This window comes from Rhincodon typus, chromosome 14 (assembly GCF_021869965.1).
Source record: "Rhincodon typus isolate 14 chromosome 14, sRhiTyp1.1, whole genome shotgun sequence".
Classification (NCBI taxonomy): domain Eukaryota; kingdom Metazoa; phylum Chordata; class Chondrichthyes; order Orectolobiformes; family Rhincodontidae; genus Rhincodon; species Rhincodon typus.
In genome coordinates, this window is record NC_063345.1 from 24,569,486 (window position 1) to 24,589,873 (window position 20,388).

Sequence of the window (20,388 nt, forward strand, 5' to 3'; positions counted from 1 at the left end):
CCCCTGCATTTTCTCCATAATCCTGGAATCCCCTACTGATCAAGGATCTAAATATACGCAAGGACTGTGCCCCCACAGCTCTCTGTGGTAAGGCATTCTAAAGACTTACAATTCTCAGAAGAAATGACTCTTCATCTCAGTTTTAAATTGGTGCCCCTTTATTCTGAAACTAACTTTCCCTCTACAGTACCATATACGCATAGATAACAAAGCATTAAGGAGCCACAGATTAAAACTGATTGAAGTTAGTTCCAACATTGTCTGGCCAAAATAAAATTCTGACTGTTACCATCTCTTCATCTCTGTGCGGGTTCTACTGATGAATGAGCATCAAAATTATTTAAGAAAACTAACCCTAAAAAGGAATACTGGAGACTGAACAAGCTCCTTCCTACTCTGTCTGGCTGTGCACAGTGCCATTTGGTGCATTAACTGATAGCTCAAATAACAACATACCTTGATTAACTCAAGACTCAACAAGTAACTGTGAACAACAAGCTTTATCATATTTCAGTTGACAAAAAGGAATTTGTCAAACAGCCACAGCCAGGAGGGTTAGATAAGACTTTAAGAACATGAACGTGTAATGAAATTCTTCACTCTTTCATGGGATGTGGGTGTTGTGGGCAGGGCCAACATTTGTTAACTATCCCTAATTGCTCTTGAACTGAGAGGCTTGCGTGAGGGCACAGAAGAGTCAATCACATTGCTGTGGGTCTGGTGTCACATGTAGGCCAGATTGGGCAGGGACAGCAAAGTTCCTTTTAAACAAAAAGTTCCCTGAAGAACATTAATTGCTTGGTAGTACAGAAACAAAACAATGCTAAAAGACAACAAGAAGTCAAAGTAAAACAAAAAGCTTTGACTTATTTTTTCATTTTTGCAATGTCAAAAACTTGACGGAATTTTTTATGGCAATGGTAGTTTCATAGTTACGATTACTAAGATTGCTTTCACTTTCAAATTTATTAACTGAATTAATTGTGGCCCTACCAGCTGCCATGATGGGATATGAACCTTGTAAAGAAAAAGGACTGGAAATGTACATTCAATGTAAAGAAGCTGAAAAGTGTGGTGAATAGACAAAGCTAAGGAGAAACATTCATATAATTCATTGGAAGTAGAGATATAGATAGGTACAACAATAAGCAGGCCATCAATTTGGACATTCTAAATAAAGGCAAGTAATGACATATTTGCAGAAGGTAACAAATCTTTTAGAGAGTACAGTGTGTCATTTTGGGTAATCTTTAGAAAATTCAAAGCCTACAGAGAGTATGGAATAAATCTGGAGCAGTGGGTTGGAGGTGTGAGTGAAAAAAACTAGTAATATGGAAAACTGGAGATAAAAAAGATTAAGAGGAAATTTAGTACAAGTTTTCAGAATTATGAAGGATTTTGATAGATCAAATAGAAAAAGATTAACTTCTGTGCTGGTCAGGGTTTATCAAATTAAAGTTTAATTAGAAAACCAAATCCATTGCACATAAATATAGTGAGATTATGCTTCAGCTGCATAGGGCATTGGTGAAACCACATCTGGGCCCCTGTGTATAGTATCAATCTCCTTAGTTATTGAAAGATGTAAATGTGTTGAAAGCAGTTCAGAGAAAACATGCTGCACCAATAGCTGGAATGGGTGGTTACCTTATGAGCACTGAGTGTCTTTTTAACTTTCATCTCTGAAAGACAGTGGCTGCAGAGACTCTGAATATGTTTAAGGTAAAAGTAGATTGATTCTTGATAAGTACAGGGGTGAATGGTTATCAGGATAGACTGAAATGCGGAGTAATCAGATCAGCCCTGATCTTACTGAAAGGCAGATCAGGCTGGAGGGGCGAAGTGGCTGACTCCTGTTCCTAATTCATATGACTTTAATAGTAGTCTGGACAGAAATTCTGTACCTTTTAAAGGGATGCATAGTCTAAGGAGTGGAAGACATATAGTTAGTGGAAGGAATAGATCAGTGCAATTATTGCCTGATTCTTAATTCCTTTAGCAAAGGATTAGCACAGACATGATAATTCACTTGCCTTCTCCGTGTTGCCAACTTATATGGTCCAATGGTCTTCCACATGCCAGTGAAACTGATCTTGGGCTACCTAATGGTTGAGCAACTACTTGTATTTTCAAAGAAGTGAGCCGCCTTGTGCAATCTAAAATTCACTACTATCACTGAAAAATTGCTGTACAGGCCCCTCACTGACCTGCAGAAGAGCCATAAGGCCGTCCACTCTTCAGATTCAAGTTCATTGGAGTCCCCCTGTATAAATTTAAAGTCAACAAATTAAAGCAATTTTTAGCTTTTATTTAGAAATGATGTACACACTATCACTAACAAGTTCCAGCAAACAGTCCATTATCCCACACCAGTCTACTTACCAGTGATTAAGAAAACTTTTGATACATGTAAAAATTTGCAACAAATTTTCTTAGTTCAAAAAACAGAATAGTTGAGATGTGCTGCTTTATATAGAAATAATGATATACCATCACGCAGAACATTCCATTGTGCTTTAAAGCAAATGAAGCAGCTTTTGAAGTGTGGACCTTGTTGTGATATTGAAAATGTGAGGCCAGGGGTAATAAGGAAGGATAATATCCTTTCTACAACTGAGCAACCAGAACCGCACACAGTATTCCAGAAGAGGCCTCACCAATGCCCTGTACAATCTCAACATAACTTCCCAAATTCTACATTCAAGAACTCAGCAATAAAAGCAAGCATGCCAAATGCCTTCTAGCCACCCCGGTATATGCGACGCAAACTTCAAAGAATTATGTACTGCACCTCTAGGGCCCTCTGTTCTACAAAGCTACCCAAGGCCCTAACATTAATTGTTTGTTGTACCAAAATGCAATACCTTGCATTTATCCAGATTGAACTCCATCTGCCATTTTTAAGCCCATTCACCCATTTGATCAAGAGAAAAAGAAACTGCAGATGCTGGAATCCATGGTAGACAAACAGGAGGCTGGAAGAACACAGCTGGCCAGGCAGCATCTTGAGAAATGGAGCAGTCAATGTATCAGGTATTACCCTTCTTCAGGGCTGGACATGGGGGTAAGGGGAGCTGCAGACAAAGAGGTGGGGGGGGGGGCCGAGGGCTGGAGGCAGAATGGTGGTGATAGGTGGATACTGGTGGTAGGTACGACCTGGTTGTTCAATGAGGGATGAATCTGGTTAGTAGCTAGAAGGGAGGGTCAGAAGGGGAGGTGGGGAATGGGTGGGAAGGTTATTTGAAATTGGAGAACCGAAAGAAACATGAGAATTGAATTAGACTCAAAACTGAGTTCTCCAATTTCATTTATCTGCAGATCCCCCTATCCCTACATCCAGTCCTGAAGAAGGGTAATAGCATTGAGTGCTCCTTTCCTCCAGATGCTGCCTGGCCTGCTGTGTTCTTCCAGCCTCCTACCTGTCAACCCATTTGATCAAAATCCCTTCTTCACTGTCTACTATGCCACCAATTTTGGTGTCGTCCGCAAACTTACTAACTATGCCTCCTATATTCAACACAAAGATGTTGTCCTTTGTCTTTAAGAGGCCCTACCCTCTCTCTAGTTACTCTCTTGCTCTTAATGTACTTTTAAGAATCTCTTTGGATTACCTTTAACCTTATCTGCCAATGCGATCTCTTTGCCGTGCTGATTTCTCTCTTAAGAATGCCCCACGCTATTTTGATTAAGAGATTCAAATGAAACAAGTTGTTTATATCTAAAATAAGATTCTCTTTTATTCTTGACTAGAACCTCAATACCTTTATTCATCTATTGTTCCTTAATCTTACCAGCCTTATCCTTCACTCTAACAGGAATAAAATGCCTCTGAACTCTTGTCATCACACACTTGATCGCCTCCCACTTGTCAGATGTCCTTTTACCTGCGAACAGTCCCCTCCAATCAACTTTTGAAAGTTCTTGTCTTATACCATTAAAATTTGCTTTACTCCAATCAAAAACTTCAACTTTTATGGAAGGCTGATCCTTTTCCATAACCATTTTGAAACAAATTGAATTATGATCGCTAGACCCAAAGTGTTCCCCGACGTTTACTTTAGTCTCCTGCCTCGCCTTACTGCCCACAAGAACATCTAGTTTTGCTCCTTCTCTAGTAGGAGCATTCATATATTGATAAAGAAAATTTTCTTGAACATGTTTAACAAATTCCTCACCGTCTAAACCTTTACCAATATAGCAGCCCCAGTCAATGTTTGGAAAATTAAAATTCCCCATCATTACAACATGGTTATGGAAAAGGATCAGCCTTCCATAAAAGTTGAAGTTTTTGATTGGAGTAAAACAAATTTTAATGGTATAAGACAAGAACTTTCAAAAGTTGATTGGAGGGGACTGTTCGCAGGTAAAAGGACATCTGACAAGTGGGAGGCGATCAAGTGTGTGATGACAAGAGTTCAGAGGCATTTCATTCCTGTTAGATCTCCCAACATATGTGTTTCTCAATTTCCCTTTTACCATTAGGAAGCCTATAGTACAATTCCATCAAAGTGATCTTTCCTTTCTTATTTTTAATTTCTACCCAAATATTTTCACTAGACAATTTTTCATAAATATCTTCTTTAGTAGTAGTAATGTATTCCTTAATCAAAAACAACAACCACCCCCACCCCCCAACCTCCTTTCTTGCCTCCTTTTCTTTCGATCCTTCAGTATCTATAATCTGGAACATTGAATTGCCAGTCTTATCCATCTCTCAGTCAAGTTTCTGTCATAGCTATAACGTCCCAGTCCCATGTTCTTAACCATTCCCTGAGTTCATCAGCCTTACCTGCAAGACTCCTTACATTGGAATAAGTGCAATTTAGTTCTTCAGAGTTACTACATACTCTGACTCTCTCTGGTCTTTCTTTTCTACTTGACGTGCTCTCCTCACATTCAGAACCTTCCCCATCAATCCTTCTGTTTACACTGCTGCTCAGAATTCCTCCACTCTTCCCTCTCTATCAGAATAAAGTCTCCCTTAATGGAATGAGCAAATCTCCCCGCTGTGATATTGGTCCCTTTCCAGTTTAGGTTAGGCCTTTTTGAACAGGTCTTTTCTATCCCAAAATACATTCCAATTGTCCAAAAACCTAAATCCCTGAACAATACACCACCTCTTCAGCCGTTGATTTATCTTCTTTAGCCTTTTGTTCCTTCCCTCGTTTGAGTTTGGCATTGGGAGTAAACCAGATGTTACTACTTTCAAGGTTCTATTTTTTTAATCTTCTACCTAACCTCTTAAATTCACACTCGGTTGCTTTAATCTTTTCCCTAAAAATGTAATTCCGACCAATGTGTACAATGATTTCTCGTTTTTCAATCTCACCTTTAACAATATGCTTGAAATGTCTGGAGATGTCCTTAATCCTGGCAGCAGGAAAGCAACAAATCATCCTAAATTTACACTCTCTGCCACAGAATCTCCTGCCTGGGCTCCTAACAGGCGAGACTCCTATAACAATAATTCTATTAAATCTTGTTAAATGCTGCCGAACATAAGAATCATTCCAAGTGTCCAAAAACTGACTGGCCCTTCCAGTTTCCTCAGACAGACTATCCCCTTCTACAGTTCCAAAAACTGAATATCTATTTGATAAGAGGAACAGCCACCAGAGACTTTTGAATTAGCTTCTTACCTTACCCGACAGTCGCGCATCCATCTGACAGATCCTGCTGGGCAATAACTTTTCTAAATCTACTAGACATCTCACTCTGTACCTTATATTTGCCTTTAATAACAATAAGCCTAATGAATTTTTTATGAATTGGGCCAAGAGGTCTGTTTCCATTCTGTATGACTCTATGACTCAAAATAAGCTATGTCCATATGCAGCAAGATCTGGCTGAAATCCAGGGTTGGGCCAACAAAGGGCAAGTAACATTCATGCCACAGAAGTGTCAAGCAATTACCATCTCCAATGAGAGAGAATCTAAGCATTGTCATTTGATGTTTAATGCTATTATCATCGCTGAATCATCCACTGTCAACTTGCTGGGAACTACCACTAACCAAAAACTAAGCTGGACTAGTCATGAAAACTTTTGAGTACCAGAGCAGATCAGAAGCGAGGAATCCTGCAGCAAGCAACTCACCTCTTGACTTTCTAAAGCCTGCCCACCATCTATAGGACAGGAGTCTGGGGGAATACACCTCATTTGCCTGAACGAGTGCAGCTCTAACAATACTCAAGAAGCTTGACAGTATCCAGGGCAAAGCAGCCCACTTGACTGGTACCATATCTACAAAATTCACTTCTTCCACCATGGACTTTCAGTTGCAGCAGTGCATACCACTTAACTAGATGCATACCGAAATTCATCAAGCCTCCTTAGGACAGCACCTTCCAAACGCACAACCATTACTACCTAAAAACACCAGAGCAGCAGATACATGGAAATACCAAAACTTGAAATTTCTCCTCCAAGCCACACACACCATTCTTACTTAGAAATATATTGCCTTTCCTCCACTGCTACTGAGTGAAAGCCCTGGTACCCCTTCAAGTTAATGTCAATAGCAAGAAAGGAAGTTAGCATTTCATTTATTTTTCTGAAGAGTAACAGACTTAAGGACTAGGTTAACAGGAAATCTCAATGGGCAAGCAACATAAGTCCGTATTGCCATGTTGTACTGAAGACAAAATGGATTTGAGGGATCTAGCAGTTAGGTTGATTTTAAAAAAAAAAAATGTCCCGTTTTTTTTTTCATTAAAAAAAAAAGATTTATGGGATATGACTTTTGCTGGCTGAACCAAAAATTATTACCTATCCCCATTTCTCTCAACAAGGTGGCAGTGAGCTACCTTCATGAACTGCTGCAGTTTTTATGGTGTAGGTACACCAACAATTTTGATAGGGAGGGAGTTCCAGGATTGTGACCCAACAGCTGGAAGGAATAGCAACATATTTCCACGTCAGGATATTGAGCGGCTTGGTGGGATGTGGGGGGACAGCAGGAGACTTGCAGATGGTGTTCCCATGTACCTGCTGCCCTTGTTGTTCTAGATGGTAGTGGTCACAGGTTTGGAAGATGTTTCCTAAAGAGCCTTAGTGAATTCCTACAGCACATCTGGCAGACGGTACACTCTGCCGCCACAATATATCAGTCATGGAGAGAGTGAATTCTTGTGGATATAGCGTCATTCAAGTGGACTGCTTTGTTCTAAATGGTGACAAGCCTCTGAGTATTGTTGAAGATGCGTTCGTCCAGGCAAGTTCAGAGTTATTTCATCAGACCTTTGCCTTGTTCACAGTAGATATGCTCTGGGAAGTTAGGAAGTGAGGTCCTTGCTGCAGAATTCCTAGACACTAACCTGCTCTTGTAGCCACAATTCATACAGCTACTCCTGTTCAGTGTCTGGTTTATGCCAACTCTCAGGATGTTGAGAGTGGGGAATTCGGTGATGGCGATGGCATTGAATGTCAAAGGGTGATAGCTAGATTCTCTCTCATTGGAAATGGTTACTCCTTGGTACTTGTGTGGCATAAATGGTACTTGCCACTTGTCACATTGTACCGATCTTGGTCAAATGTAGCCTTGATGTCAAGGGCAGTCACTCTCACTTCACCTCAGAGTTCAATTCTTTTATTTGTGTTTGGGCCAAGACTCAAAATGAGGTCAAGAAATATGTAGTCCAAGTAAGTGTTACTTGTCTTATTCTACAAAGTTCGATACAATAAAGCAACTTGATAAACAGACAAAAGCAGAAATTGCTGCTTTTGTTTCAGATTTCCAGCATCCACAGTTTGTTTTGTTTTAGTAATAAATAGATTTAATAACACACAAGTTCACTTACATATATTGAGGTGCACCAGTCTTAATGTTGCCAATGGTGACTTTCACATCATCGTCATCACTGTCGCTGTCACTGTCATCCTCATCACCATTTTGTGAAGCCTAAAATATACATGTTCAATCCTTTTCAACCAATCAACACACTAATAAATTTATTAAAGTGTCTATTTTGCTATTAAGTCAGTATGACGACATTTTGGTTCAATCTCTTCTTATAAGCCATTAGTTCAATATACAAGAAGCAGATGTGCCATATCTTCTTATTCATTCATCGAATGTGGGCATTGCTGGCAAGGCCAGCATTTGTCATTCTCCTTGAAAAAAATGGTGATGAGCTGCCTTCTTGAAGCACTGCAGTCCTTGGGGTGAAGGTATACCCAGAGAACTGTTAGGGAGGGCATTCCAGGATACTGATATGGCAACAGAGCAGGAACATTCAATATTTCCCAAGTTAGGATGGTGTCAGAAGGGATCTTAGTGCTGCTTGTGTTACCATCCTGCTGTCTTTGTCCTCCTAGATGGTAGAGTTTATGGGTTTGGAACGTGATGTCAAAGGAGCCTTGGTGAGTTGCTACAGTGTATCTTGCAGAAAGTGCACACCACTGCCACTGTACACCAGTAGTGGAGAGATTGTTTTTAGCCAACTGGAAATAATTTTCTCTCCATGCTAAAGGAGCAGCTAAAGTATAGTTAGTTTTAAAGACTTAAGGAGGTTGGGAAGAAGGTGATGAAGTGCTTTAGTACACAGATTTAACAAATAATTCTGACTGATGGGATAAGATATCCTTGAGGAATGAACCTCTCCTGAAAAAAAGAAGTGCTGTTTCAAACCAGTTCTTAGCTGGCTTAGGTCATGGAGGTGGTGGTGGTGTAATGGTATTGTCACTGGAGTAGTAATCTAGAACCCTAGGCTGTTAAGGAGGATATGGGCTCACTATAGCAGATGGTGCAACTTCAACTTATTTTTTTAAAAAAGTCTGGAATAAAAAAAACTAGCCTAATGGCATAGTAATGTCATTTGGTTTACTAATGGTCTTTAATCAAGGACATCCATTCGATTCCAGACCTTAGCAATGCCTACCAATAAGTGCTGGGCTAGCCAACAATACCCACATTCAGCTGCTATCGTTTGGCAGACTAGGTGAGATGGGGTTATATCTCAAAGATATCTTGCCAATCATAGTAATCCAGAAATTCATATCTTTATTTTAAGGGTTTGTTCAAAGAACCCAGAAAACCCAGCCAATCCAGGCCTCACCCAAAGTCTTGCATTTTTCAAAAAGATCACTGGACAGCAGTCACAAATAAGATCATTGCTGATAATTTTGCCATCTACTCTTGCCTGCTGTGGATACTGCTACCCTAGCTGAGATTATCTTACTTCGCCCAGAGAAATGGCCCAATACCTTTCAGGTCTATATGATTTAGTACACACTAGATCCTTGGCTAGGGAACATTAATATATCCTGAATCTTAACCCATCACTCTATGAAAATAAGTGAAAATTCCTCCACCGCCTCACACTTATTTTTCCTCTTTTCTCTTTAAGCACTGGTGAAATTCAATGGTTGTAATGGTGTGCCAATCTACCAGTTCTCACAGCCTTTTCCAGGAGGCCTATTGAGAATAACTCCCAATTAACCAGCCTGTCCGGGTTCCAGCTCTATAAGGAGCAATTTTCTACCAAGGTCCTAGTGCAATACAGGTATCCCACACTGGAACCTGCAGCTCTCCAATGCCCTCATTACCACCAGGAACCATGGCCATTATTGCTACTGCAGTGGAGTATATTAAAAGGTTCGGAGCTGAAGCTCTTTGAATAAAGGTGAATGGGCAAGATCATCAGGGAGAGTGAGGTCCCAGCGTGGGATGTTGTGGTCAATTGTGGAGGGTTGTAGGTCAATTGTGAAGGTCCCATGGTTTCCATTAGCAGATCACTTCTTTGGACTCAGAACACCCAAAGACACAGGTTTTACCTTCCCACCCAACCTTCAGACTGCAGGGGATTACCAGGGCAACGGAATAAGGTTCTTAAGTGGCACTTAGAGACCTCAGCTGGACTGTGGACAGGAAGGCAGTGTTTGAACCTTCCACCCCGAACTTAACTGAGGGAATCTGAAAAGTGACAGGGTATCCACTGTGCAGACCCCTGCCCCCAGCACCAACCACTATGTCTCCATTAAATTCTGTTCATTGTTTCTCTCTTCACAGCCAGGTCAACTATTAAATCTTTGCTGATTCTATTTGATATCTATTCAGTAGAACAGAAAACATTCCTAAGAGAACAATTTCACTGTCGTACATCAACATGAATAATGAAATAACATGGGAGTTTAATACATTGTATCCCTTTGCGTCCTGGAGTGGACATCTGTATCTGTCATATATATTTAAACATTCTGAAGGTAGATCAAGCAAAGTTTGACACAAATAATTAAGCTGCTTTATTTCATAGACAGCAAATATACTGGGCAAATCAGGGTCAGATTCATTCAGTCTAAACAGTACAATTTATCATTTTACAATTGTCCAAAAGTGATCAGCACAATAACATACCACATATAGATCACCTCTTTCAGTCTAATTTTTCACACGGTCTTTTGTTAGCTGACCTGCAGCATTTCCTTTCAAAAATGAAAGCTTCACCGCCCACATCTGTGCATTTTATTATTCAGAGTTTAAAGACATAAAGAGGGAAACCTGTACTTTGTTAGCTAATGACCAGAGTGCGCAAGCATAAGGTACAGAACAGCAGGTGCGCTCCCATGTCCTTCAACTTTAAATTTCATACGATTAAAATGAAGAAAGGGTCCTATCAATGCAGCCGGCCAAAAGGAGCACTGAAAGCATAAAAAAGTACAGTGCAATCCTAACGAACTAATCTTACCACTCCTGAGGCATATTCTGATTGTATCGTAAATCATTAATATAGATCATGCAGAACTGACCATTTAAAATACTTCATTCTTTTTAACTGAAGCTTTACCCAATTACTGAACAAATAGCAAACTAATGCTGAGAACTCCATTCTGAAACTTACAGCCTCAGCCATTTCCAAATTGCTGACTTTGAATTCTTGTGACGGCTCCTGCAGCGATTTTAAAGAATCTTCACTCCTGTACAAGCAAGTAACCAAGTTACATCAAAACAAAACACAAGATGAGCCTATTTATCAAAATTGATAAATTTTAATAACTATTTTAATTTTAAATAACTAGCATTCTCATGACATGAGGTCTTAAGATTATTTGCATTTTATTTTATTATCAACAAGTTAATCTTTTAAAATGCTGATTTTCTTCACCTTTTCTGAGGGCACTGACTCATGCAGTCATAGCTGTGCAGAAATTGCCACTAACTTTAGGACTTTATTCAAACAGCCATTCTTAGTTGGTGGTCTGGATAACATGCATCAATAAGTTTTTCACTGACGTTCTTATTTATGATTAGTTGCCCAATTTTTAGTCCAAAATTATGGATTCTCTGTAATAAGTGTCTCATCATAAACATAATCGCTAGCTAGCAGAACTCCATAAAGAGATCCCCAAGACTGATATTTCCCATTAAGTTTCTGGGTAAGGTCTGAAATGATATGACAATAATAGGGATCCTTTTGGGAAGGAATTAAAAATTTCTTGGTAATCAAGACACTTCCTTTAAAGCTAGGATGAAAGTATACCAAGACCCAAATAAAAATCATACTTTGGGATTCAGGACAGGAATAAAAACACAGAATTCAAGTAGAACAGGGATATTTCTATGATGTAACTATTGATTTATTAAGTACGTTTCACCAATATCATTTTCAAAAGTTACAAAAAGCACTTCAATTCGTATTTGGTAGCCTGCATTCAGCACGTTTTCACACACTTAATTCCACTTAGGCTTGAAAATAAACACAAACTGGAGCAGGATTACAGTGGTGAGGTAACGTGAATTAGATAAACTAAGCAAGTGGCTGTTGTCTCAATATTAGAGTACAATATTTGATTTGTTTTAAATTCAAAAGTCCCAAGAATAAAAATCAGAAATTATGAAAAATGACAATTGGTTTTCAAATCACATTTTCAGCAGCTTATTTACAGTTAGAAAACATGATAAATTATAATTGTTCTAGGATTTAAAAGACCTACAGCTCTCAGATCATGCCAATCAGTGGTTAATAATCCAAGTATCATGCACTTTAAAAATCAGTGCTGGAATTTATAGGAAGAATGTCAATTTGTAAAACTACGAACAAAACACCACAAACAAAAACAATATATGACTGGGAAGTCCTCAACCACTCCCCTAATGCTGTAATCGCATTTAAACAATAAAAAAGGAATATAAAGGAACTTCAATAAGTGAGGTATGCATGTGTGCAGAAATAGTGAGAGGTCCAAAAGCATTAAAAGGAATAAACGATCAAAAGGTTTGTCTGAATTGCATACACCAGTAAGGTTCAGCATTTACATTTTGAATGGAATTCAACTACCTTATGCAGTACTGCACATTAAAATCCTGTCTCTTACCCATCAACCAAAGCCACCTCCTCTTGTTTTCCAGGGTTTTCATCTATAAAACAGAAATAGAGTGATTTATTTGTGGTTTCCAACAGATAAGTAATAATTTCCAATTTAATGATCTTTGAAAATAGCGAATACTTGCACAATATAGCCTTTGGAGGAAAATCTGATGGGCTGGTTATATCACTACTATCGCACTGAAATAAAGCCACCTTGCAAGTACAAAACAATCAAATTCGAACTATGTCATGGGAATCGAGTTGGTAATTCAATTCCTGACCCTACTAAAGCATAAAGTGCAAACCTAACTCTAGAAAGTAATCTTTCACTGCTTGAGCATGAAGTTATCTTACTGCTGTGAAGACGTAAAAGTTTCCATGAATGACCCACACATTTTTGCAAAACAGACTAATCACAAAACTGGAGGCATCTTTATTTCAGTAAAAGGCCAAAGACTGGACTTCTTGTTTTTTTAAAAAATGTCAATCAGCTCCAAAATGCATATTAATCCTTCAGTCACTCATACAGTGCCACAAGAAAGCCCAACATTAGTGTATACACAGAATTTATGTTTTTCAGCAGTGGAGTATCCCATAGGTGGCAGAGCTATGAATGAATTTGTCTGCAAACAGAAACACTGAGTAGTTTATTATGTAAAACACATCATCAGATGACACAGCCTTATCAGTGCATTAATATAGCACTATTAACATTATAAAATATCCCAAGGCATTTCATAGAACCGTATTTCAACACCAAGCCACATATTAGGTTGAGATGACCAAATGGTTGGTCCGAAATAGCTTTTAAGTAGTGTCTTAAAAGAGAGATTGAGCAGTTTTGGGAGAAAATTCTAGGTCTTAAGATTTCAGAAGCTTAAAACTTGACTGTCAATGTAGGAACATTTAAAATTAGTCCTTCCAACCCTATCTTTGCACAAAAATCAACTTTTTCCCAGCTACCATCAGTTCCGAAGAAGAACCCGAAAAATTATCTCTAATTTCTCGCAACAGATGCTGCTGAGTTTTTCCAGCGATTTGTTTCTGATTTCCTGCATCAGCATTCCTTTCATTTTTTTTATAGCTTCATATTTTCCTATATTATATTCCACCTGTAAAGATTTTTGCCTATTCAGTAACCTGTCTATTTACTTTGCAGACTCTTTGTGTCACCCTAACTGCTTGCTTTCCCAACTTTGTCTCATTCCCAAATTTGGCGATTATACATTCATTTTCCTCATCCAAGTTATTAATGTATATTGCAAAATAATGGTCACACCAGCACTGATCCCTATGGCACATCATTAGTTACAAGTTACCATCCTGAAAATGGCCTCGTTTTATCCAAGCTGATATACTAGCCCAACACCACAGTTCTTATTTTATTAAGTAGCAGCATGAGAGGAACCTTATCAAATGCATTTTGGAAATCCCAGATGAGACTATTAATCCAGAAACCCGGCTGATGTTCTGGTGACCCAATGCTATCAAGCAGCACCTGCTCAGCAATAACCTGCTCAGTGACACCCAGTTTGGGTGCCGCCAGGGCCACTCAGCTCCTGCTCTCATTACAGCCTTGGTTCAAACATGGACAAAAGAGCTGAATTCCAGAGGTGAGGTGAGAGTGACAGCCCTTGATATCAAGGCTGCATTTGACCGAGAGTGGCATCCCGTAGCAAAACTGGAATCAATGGGTATCAGGGGGCAAACGCTCCAGTAGTTGGAGTCATACCTGACACATAGGAAGATGGTTGTGATTGTGGGAGGTCAATCATCTCAGCAGGAGTTCCTCAGGGTAGTGCCCTAGGCCCAACCATCTTCAGCTGCTTCATCAATGACCTTCCCTCCATCATAAGGTCAGAAGTGGGGACGTTTGTCGATGATTGCAAATTTTCAGCACCTTTTGTGACTCCTCGGATACTGAAGCAGTCCATGTTCACATGCAACAACATCTGGACAATATCTAGGCTTGGGCTGACAAGCGCCACACAAATGCCAGGCTATGACCATCACCAATAAGAGACAATCTAGCCACCATCCCTTGACATTCAATGGTGTTACCGTCACTGAATCCCCTACTATCAACATCCTGGGGGTTACCATTGACCAGAAGCTCAACTGGACTCACCACATTAACACACAGTGGGTACAAGAGCAGGCCAGAAGCTGGGAATACTGCAGTGAGTAACTCACCTCCTGACTCCTCAAAGCCTGTCTACCATCTATAAGGCACAAGTCAGGAGTGTGATGGAATACTCCCCACTTGCCTGGATGAGTTCAGCCCAAACAACACTCAAGAAGCTTGACACCATCCAGGACAAAGCAGCCCGCTTGATTGACACTACACCTACAAGCATTCACTCCCTCCACCACCGATGCTCAGTAGCAGCAGTGTGTACTACCTACAAGATGCATGGCAGAAATTCACCAAAGATCCTCAGACAGCACCTTCCAAATCCACGACCACTTCCATCTGGAAGGACAAGGGCAGCAGATATATGGGAACACCTCCAAGTTTCCCTCCAAGTCACTCACCATCCTGACTTGGAAATATATCGCCGTTCCTTCACTGTCCCTGGGTCAAAATCCTGGAATTCCCTCCCTAATAGCATTGTGGGTCAACCCACAGTAGGAGGACTGCAGTGATTCAAAAAGGCAGCTCATCACCACCTTCTCAAGGGCAACGAGGGATGGGCAAGAAATGCTGGCCAGCCAGCGGCCCCCACATCCCACAGATGAATTTTTAAAAAATCCATTTGAAAGCTAGAGCATCAATGCATTCGTTGATTGACCTTTCATCAGAACTGTGCTCATCAACCCGAAACGTTAACTTCGTTTCTATACACAACTGTTATTTAGACTGTGTTTTTCCAATATTTCTTCTTGCTTCAGATTTCCAGCATCCACAGTATTTTGCTTTTGTACTGCTGCAGTGATGAATGTTGTTCAATGGGAATAAGACTCAGGAGACGTGCAGAAACAGTTACAAAGCAGTGAAAAGATACTGGTGTAATTGGAGGTCACCTCAAGATTAAGAAGCCACACAGAAATGTACTTCGATACAGGAAAATGAATCTCTGGCCGGGAACCAAACTGCAACTGAAGCTGAAAAGAATCCAGCAAAACTGGTAGGCCAGTAACAAGCTCAGCAGGGGACTGTAGCAGCGGGAAAGGATGTAGATATATTTAATCAATCTGCTCAAGTGTGTTATGACATACCTCTGGTGCAGGAGGACTTAACCCAGTCTTCTGGCCCAGAGGTAGGGACTCTAAAGGTTTGAGCTAGTTGAAGTCACTTTATAACTTTAGCAACACAGCAGAGTTTTACAGTGCAGTGCAGTGCTGATAATGTAATCTTAATGCCCAAAGAAGTTCAAAAATTTAGGAAACAATTCAGGGCTCACTGCAGAAGGCAGAGAGTCGGCCTGGTCTGGGTTGGGCACTGACAGTTTAAACTAGCATTTAAAACTTTTACTTGGGGCACAGAGTACCCTCAAATAAGAGCCAGAGGAACTTAAAATAGTGGAAGTGAGGAGACTGAGAGGAACAAATGACAGCAGATGGCCATGTGCAGAAATACACAGTAGGGTGTCCCCTAGGGAACTGACCCTAAAGTGTCAACTTGAAAACCCAAGGATTATCACAGAATCATTATGATACAGAGGGGGCCATTCAGCCCATCATATCTGCAAGAATTTTGAACATTTTGACGGTGCCAATTTCCAGCTTTTTCCCCATTACCCTGCACATTATCTATATTAAAATCATCAACCAGTTTTCTCTTGAATACCTCAATGAAACTTGTCTCCACCATACTTCCAGGCAGTGCATTCCATTCATGTCCTTCCCAAAGTGTGGCACCAGGAACTATACACAGCACTTTAGCACAATCACAACGGGTAGCAGTTGAAAACCTGTTCTTTTTTAATTTCTGATCTCACTCAAAAGGCATAATTCATAGATGTAATTCCTCACACATCTGCACTCTTTCATTAAACGTCCTGGTGCACTGGTCAATATTTATCCTTCAAAACAACACCACAAAAGCAGATTATCTGGGCATTACCATATGGATTCAGCTAACTTCACAAACAGCAATATCAACTGCCATATTTCCTACATTTTAACAGCAACTACACTTCAAATTGAAGATCTGAAACTACTATAGCACCAGCACTAGTTCCAGCTTCCTGAACATAAACCATAGAGCAAACAGCCCTGGACATTAAGGCAGCATTTGTTCAAAAAAAAAACGACACATGCTGGAAGTCAGAAACAAAATTGCTGGAATAATTCAGGACTGACAGCATCTGTGGAGATAAAGCAGGATTAACATTCTGGATCCAGTGACCCTTCTTCAGAACTGGTTGTAGCTAGGAAAAGGTGGTATATATGCTGAAGGTGGGGTGGGGACAGGGGGAGGAGTAAATGATAGATAAAGATGGAGAAACACAACTGGGCAGACAAAGGGATGAGCAGAGGTCAGCCTAGGAGAATCAATACCTGCAAACAGGGACTGCTAATAGCTGTAATTAGTAGCAGCCCATGTGATGACAAAACCTGGTGTGTGGGGGTTGGGGTAAGGACATGGAAGAAAGTGCTCAGGCCCTAAAACTGTCAAATTCAATATTGAGTCCTGAAGGCTGCGGGGTCCCCAAAACCGAAAACAAGATGCTGTTCTTCCAGCTTGTGCTGAGCTTTACCGAAGCACTGCAGTAAGCCCTAGACAGAGATGTTGGTGTGGGAACATGATGGTGTGCTGAAGTGCCTAGCAACAGGAAGCTCAGGGTCATTTTTGCAGACAGAACACAGGTGTCATCCAGTCTGTGTTTCATCTCTCCAATACAGAAGAGACCACATTGTGAATAGCAAATATAGTCAACTAGATCGAGAGAAGTGCAGATAAATTTCCGCTTCACCTGGAAAATGCGTCTGCGGCCTTGGACAGTGGGAAGGAGGAAGTAAACAGGCAGGTGTTACACCTTCTGTGATTGCATGGGGAGGTGCCTTGGGAGTGGAGGAGGAACAGACTAAGGTGCCCTGAAGAGAATGATCCCTGTGGAAGGCTGACAAGAGAGGGGAGAGGTATGGGTGCGTTTGGTGCCAGCATCCCACTACAGGTTGTGGAAATGGAAACTAATGATCCTTTGGATGTGGATGCTGGTGGGATGGTAGAGGAGGACGAGGGGGAGCCCATTACTGTTGTGGGAGAAAGAGGGGGTGTGGCAGCAGAAGCAAATGATTCGGATATGGCTGAGGGCTCCCATCAACGATGGCAATGGGGAATCTTCAGTTCAGGAAGAAGGTGGACATTTCGGAGGCCGCCTAGTCAAAGCTGGCATTATCAGAACAGATGCGGTAGAGGCAGAGAAACTGGGAGAACTGAATGGAGTCTTTACAGGAGCAGGGTGTAAGGATGCATTGTCAAGGTAACTGTGGATATTGGTGGCCAGTCTATCCCTAGAAATGGAAATACAGCTATGAAGAAAGGGAAGGAAGGAGTCAGGAATGGACCAGGTGAAGTTGAGAGCAAGGTGGAAATTGGAAGCATGACTGAGAAGCTTTTCCAATTCCAAATAAGAGAGAGGAAAGCAGCACTGATGGTGTCATCAACGCACCAGAGAGTGAGTTGTGTGGAGGGAGCCGAGGAGGAGTGGAACAAGGATTGTTCTGCGTACCCACAAAGAGACAGTTATAATTAGACCAATCAGGGTATCCATGGCCACGTCTTTGATCTGAAGAAAGTGAGAGGAGTTAAAGCAGAAGGTGTTCAACGTGAGGGCGAGCTTGGCCAGGCTGAGGAGGGTGGTGGTGGATGGGAACGGTTCGGCCTTTTATTCAGAAAGCTGAGCTCTGAGACCATCCTGATGGGGAATGGACGTGTAATGGGATTGCACATCCATGGTGAAGAGAAGGCGGCTGGAGCCCTCAAACTGGAAATGCTGAAACTGACGGAAATCATCAGAAAAATTGCGGATGCAACTGGGAAGGGACTGGACAGGGGGAGAGAAAAGAACTTGAGTTGAGGTAGGATGAGATGTGTTCTGTGGGGCAGGAGCAGGCAGAAACTGCCAGGGCAGTCCTGTTTTGTGGATTTTGGGAAGGAGGCAGAAGCGAGCTATGCAGGGTTGGTGGTCTATAAGCTTGGAGACAGTGGCAGGGAGAGATCCCCAGATGAAACGAGTTTAGTGACGGTTGTGGACACAATGCCCTGGTGTTCAACGGTAGAGACTTAGGAGTCCTAGTTCGGGATTGTCTTAAAGTTAACATTCAGATTCAACTGATAGTTTGGAAGGCAAATGCAACGTTGGTATTCATTTCAAGGGGGCTAGAATACAAGAACAGAAATTTACAGTTGAGGCTGTGTAAGGCTCCAATCAGTCTGCATTTGGAATATTGTGAGCAGTTTTGGGCCTCACCTCTAAGGCAGAATGCACTAGGTCAGAGGAGATCCAGAGGAGGTTTACAAGTGTCATCCTGGGAATGAAAGGCTTGTTACATGAGGAGTGGTTGAGGACTCTGGGTCTGTACTCAATGGAGTTTAGAAGGATGAGGGGGGAATCTGATCAAAATTTACAGAATACTGAGAGACCTGGATGAAGTGGACATGGAGAAGACGTTTCCCCTAGGAGAGAAACTAGGACCCGAGGGCACAGCCTCAGAGTGAAGGAATGACCCTTTAGAGCCAAGATGCAGAGAACTGTTAATCTATGAAATTCATTGCCACAGGGAGCCATGGAGGCCAAATCATTAAGCGTATTTAAGACAGGGATCGATAGTTTGGTGACTGGTGAGAGAATCAAGGGTTATGAAAGAAGGCAGAAGAATGAGGTTGAGAAACACATCAGCCGTGGTCGAATGGCACAGCAGACTCGCTGGGGTAAATGGCCTAATTCTGCTCCTATTTCGTATGGTTTTAACAAAACAGGAATTACTGGAAAAGCTCAGCAGGTCTGACAGCATCTGTGGACAGAAATCAGAGTTAACATTTCAGGTCATACTTGTATGGTCTTAAAACTAGTTTCAATGGGAATTATGCGGAAAAGTTTGGCATTTGTTTCAGGCATACTGGCACAAAGAAGGATGATTTTTGATTGTTGGAGATCCATCATCTCAGTTCCGGGACATCACTGCAGGAATTCACTGGGGTAGTGTCCAAGGCCAAAACATCTTCAACTGCTTCTATGTTCTTTCCATATGTCCCATCCATATAAAGCCACACCTGAACAACTATCAGGTCTTAGGTGATATGTAACAAGGGTAATTTCAGCCACTCAATTTCCAAGCAATGACTATCTCCCCTTCATAGTCAGTGCCATTACTATTTCTAAATCCCCCAATATCAACATCTTGGGGGATACCATTGACTAGATGGAATGCAGTTGCCAAATAAATAGTGTAGTTACAAGGGCAGGTCAGAGTCTAGGAATCATGTGCCGAATAAATCACCTTGTCTTCCCAAAGTCTGTCCACCATCTATAAAGCACAGGTCGGGATGAAATGGAATATTTTACACCTGCCAGGATGAATGCAGGTCCACAATACTCAAGAAGCTCAATTCCGGCAGGACAAAGCAACGGGTTTGATTGGCACCCTATCCACCACCTTAAATATTCACCCCCTTCACCAGCAATGCACATTGGCAGCAGTGTGTACCATCTACAAGATGCAGTATAGTAACTCATCCAGGATCTTTCAACAACATTTTCCAAACCCACAACCTCTGCTACCTAAAATAACACGGGTAGATTCCCATGGAACACCACCACCTGCACTTTCCTCTCCAAGTTACACCCCACCTTGACTTGGAACTATATTGCTGTTCCTTGTGTCACTGGATCAAAATCCAGGATCTCCATCCCTAACAGCAGTGTGGGTGCGCTTATACTCGAGGACTGCACCAGTTCAAGGTAATTCATCATCATCTTCGCAAGGGTAATTGAGGAAGCGTAATAAACGCTGACTGAGCCAGCTGCAGCCACAACCCCTACACAAATAAAAATATTAGAGATAGTAGGAACTGCAGATGCTGGAAATTCTGAGACAACAAGGCGTAGAGCTGGATGAACACAGCAGGCCAAAC

General features: G+C 41.2%; 1 protein-coding gene across 3 annotated transcripts in view; it reads right to left on the reverse strand.

Annotated features, from left to right (window-relative positions):
- LOC109931351 (pre-mRNA 3'-end-processing factor FIP1-like) overlaps positions 1 to 20,388 on the reverse strand; it is a 96,671-nt gene that overhangs the window by 67,934 nt on the left and 8,349 nt on the right. For all 3 annotated transcript variants that reach the window (XM_020530638.2, XM_048605075.1, XM_020530637.2), the window contains exons 2-5: positions 12,313 to 12,355; positions 10,839 to 10,914; positions 7,800 to 7,900; positions 2,208 to 2,263 (exon numbers count right to left, since the gene is read on the reverse strand). In XM_020530638.2, the coding sequence (XP_020386227.1) occupies positions 2,208 to 2,263; positions 7,800 to 7,900; positions 10,839 to 10,914; positions 12,313 to 12,355 (276 nt within the window). The remainder of the gene's footprint in view (positions 1 to 2,207; positions 2,264 to 7,799; positions 7,901 to 10,838; positions 10,915 to 12,312; positions 12,356 to 20,388) is intronic.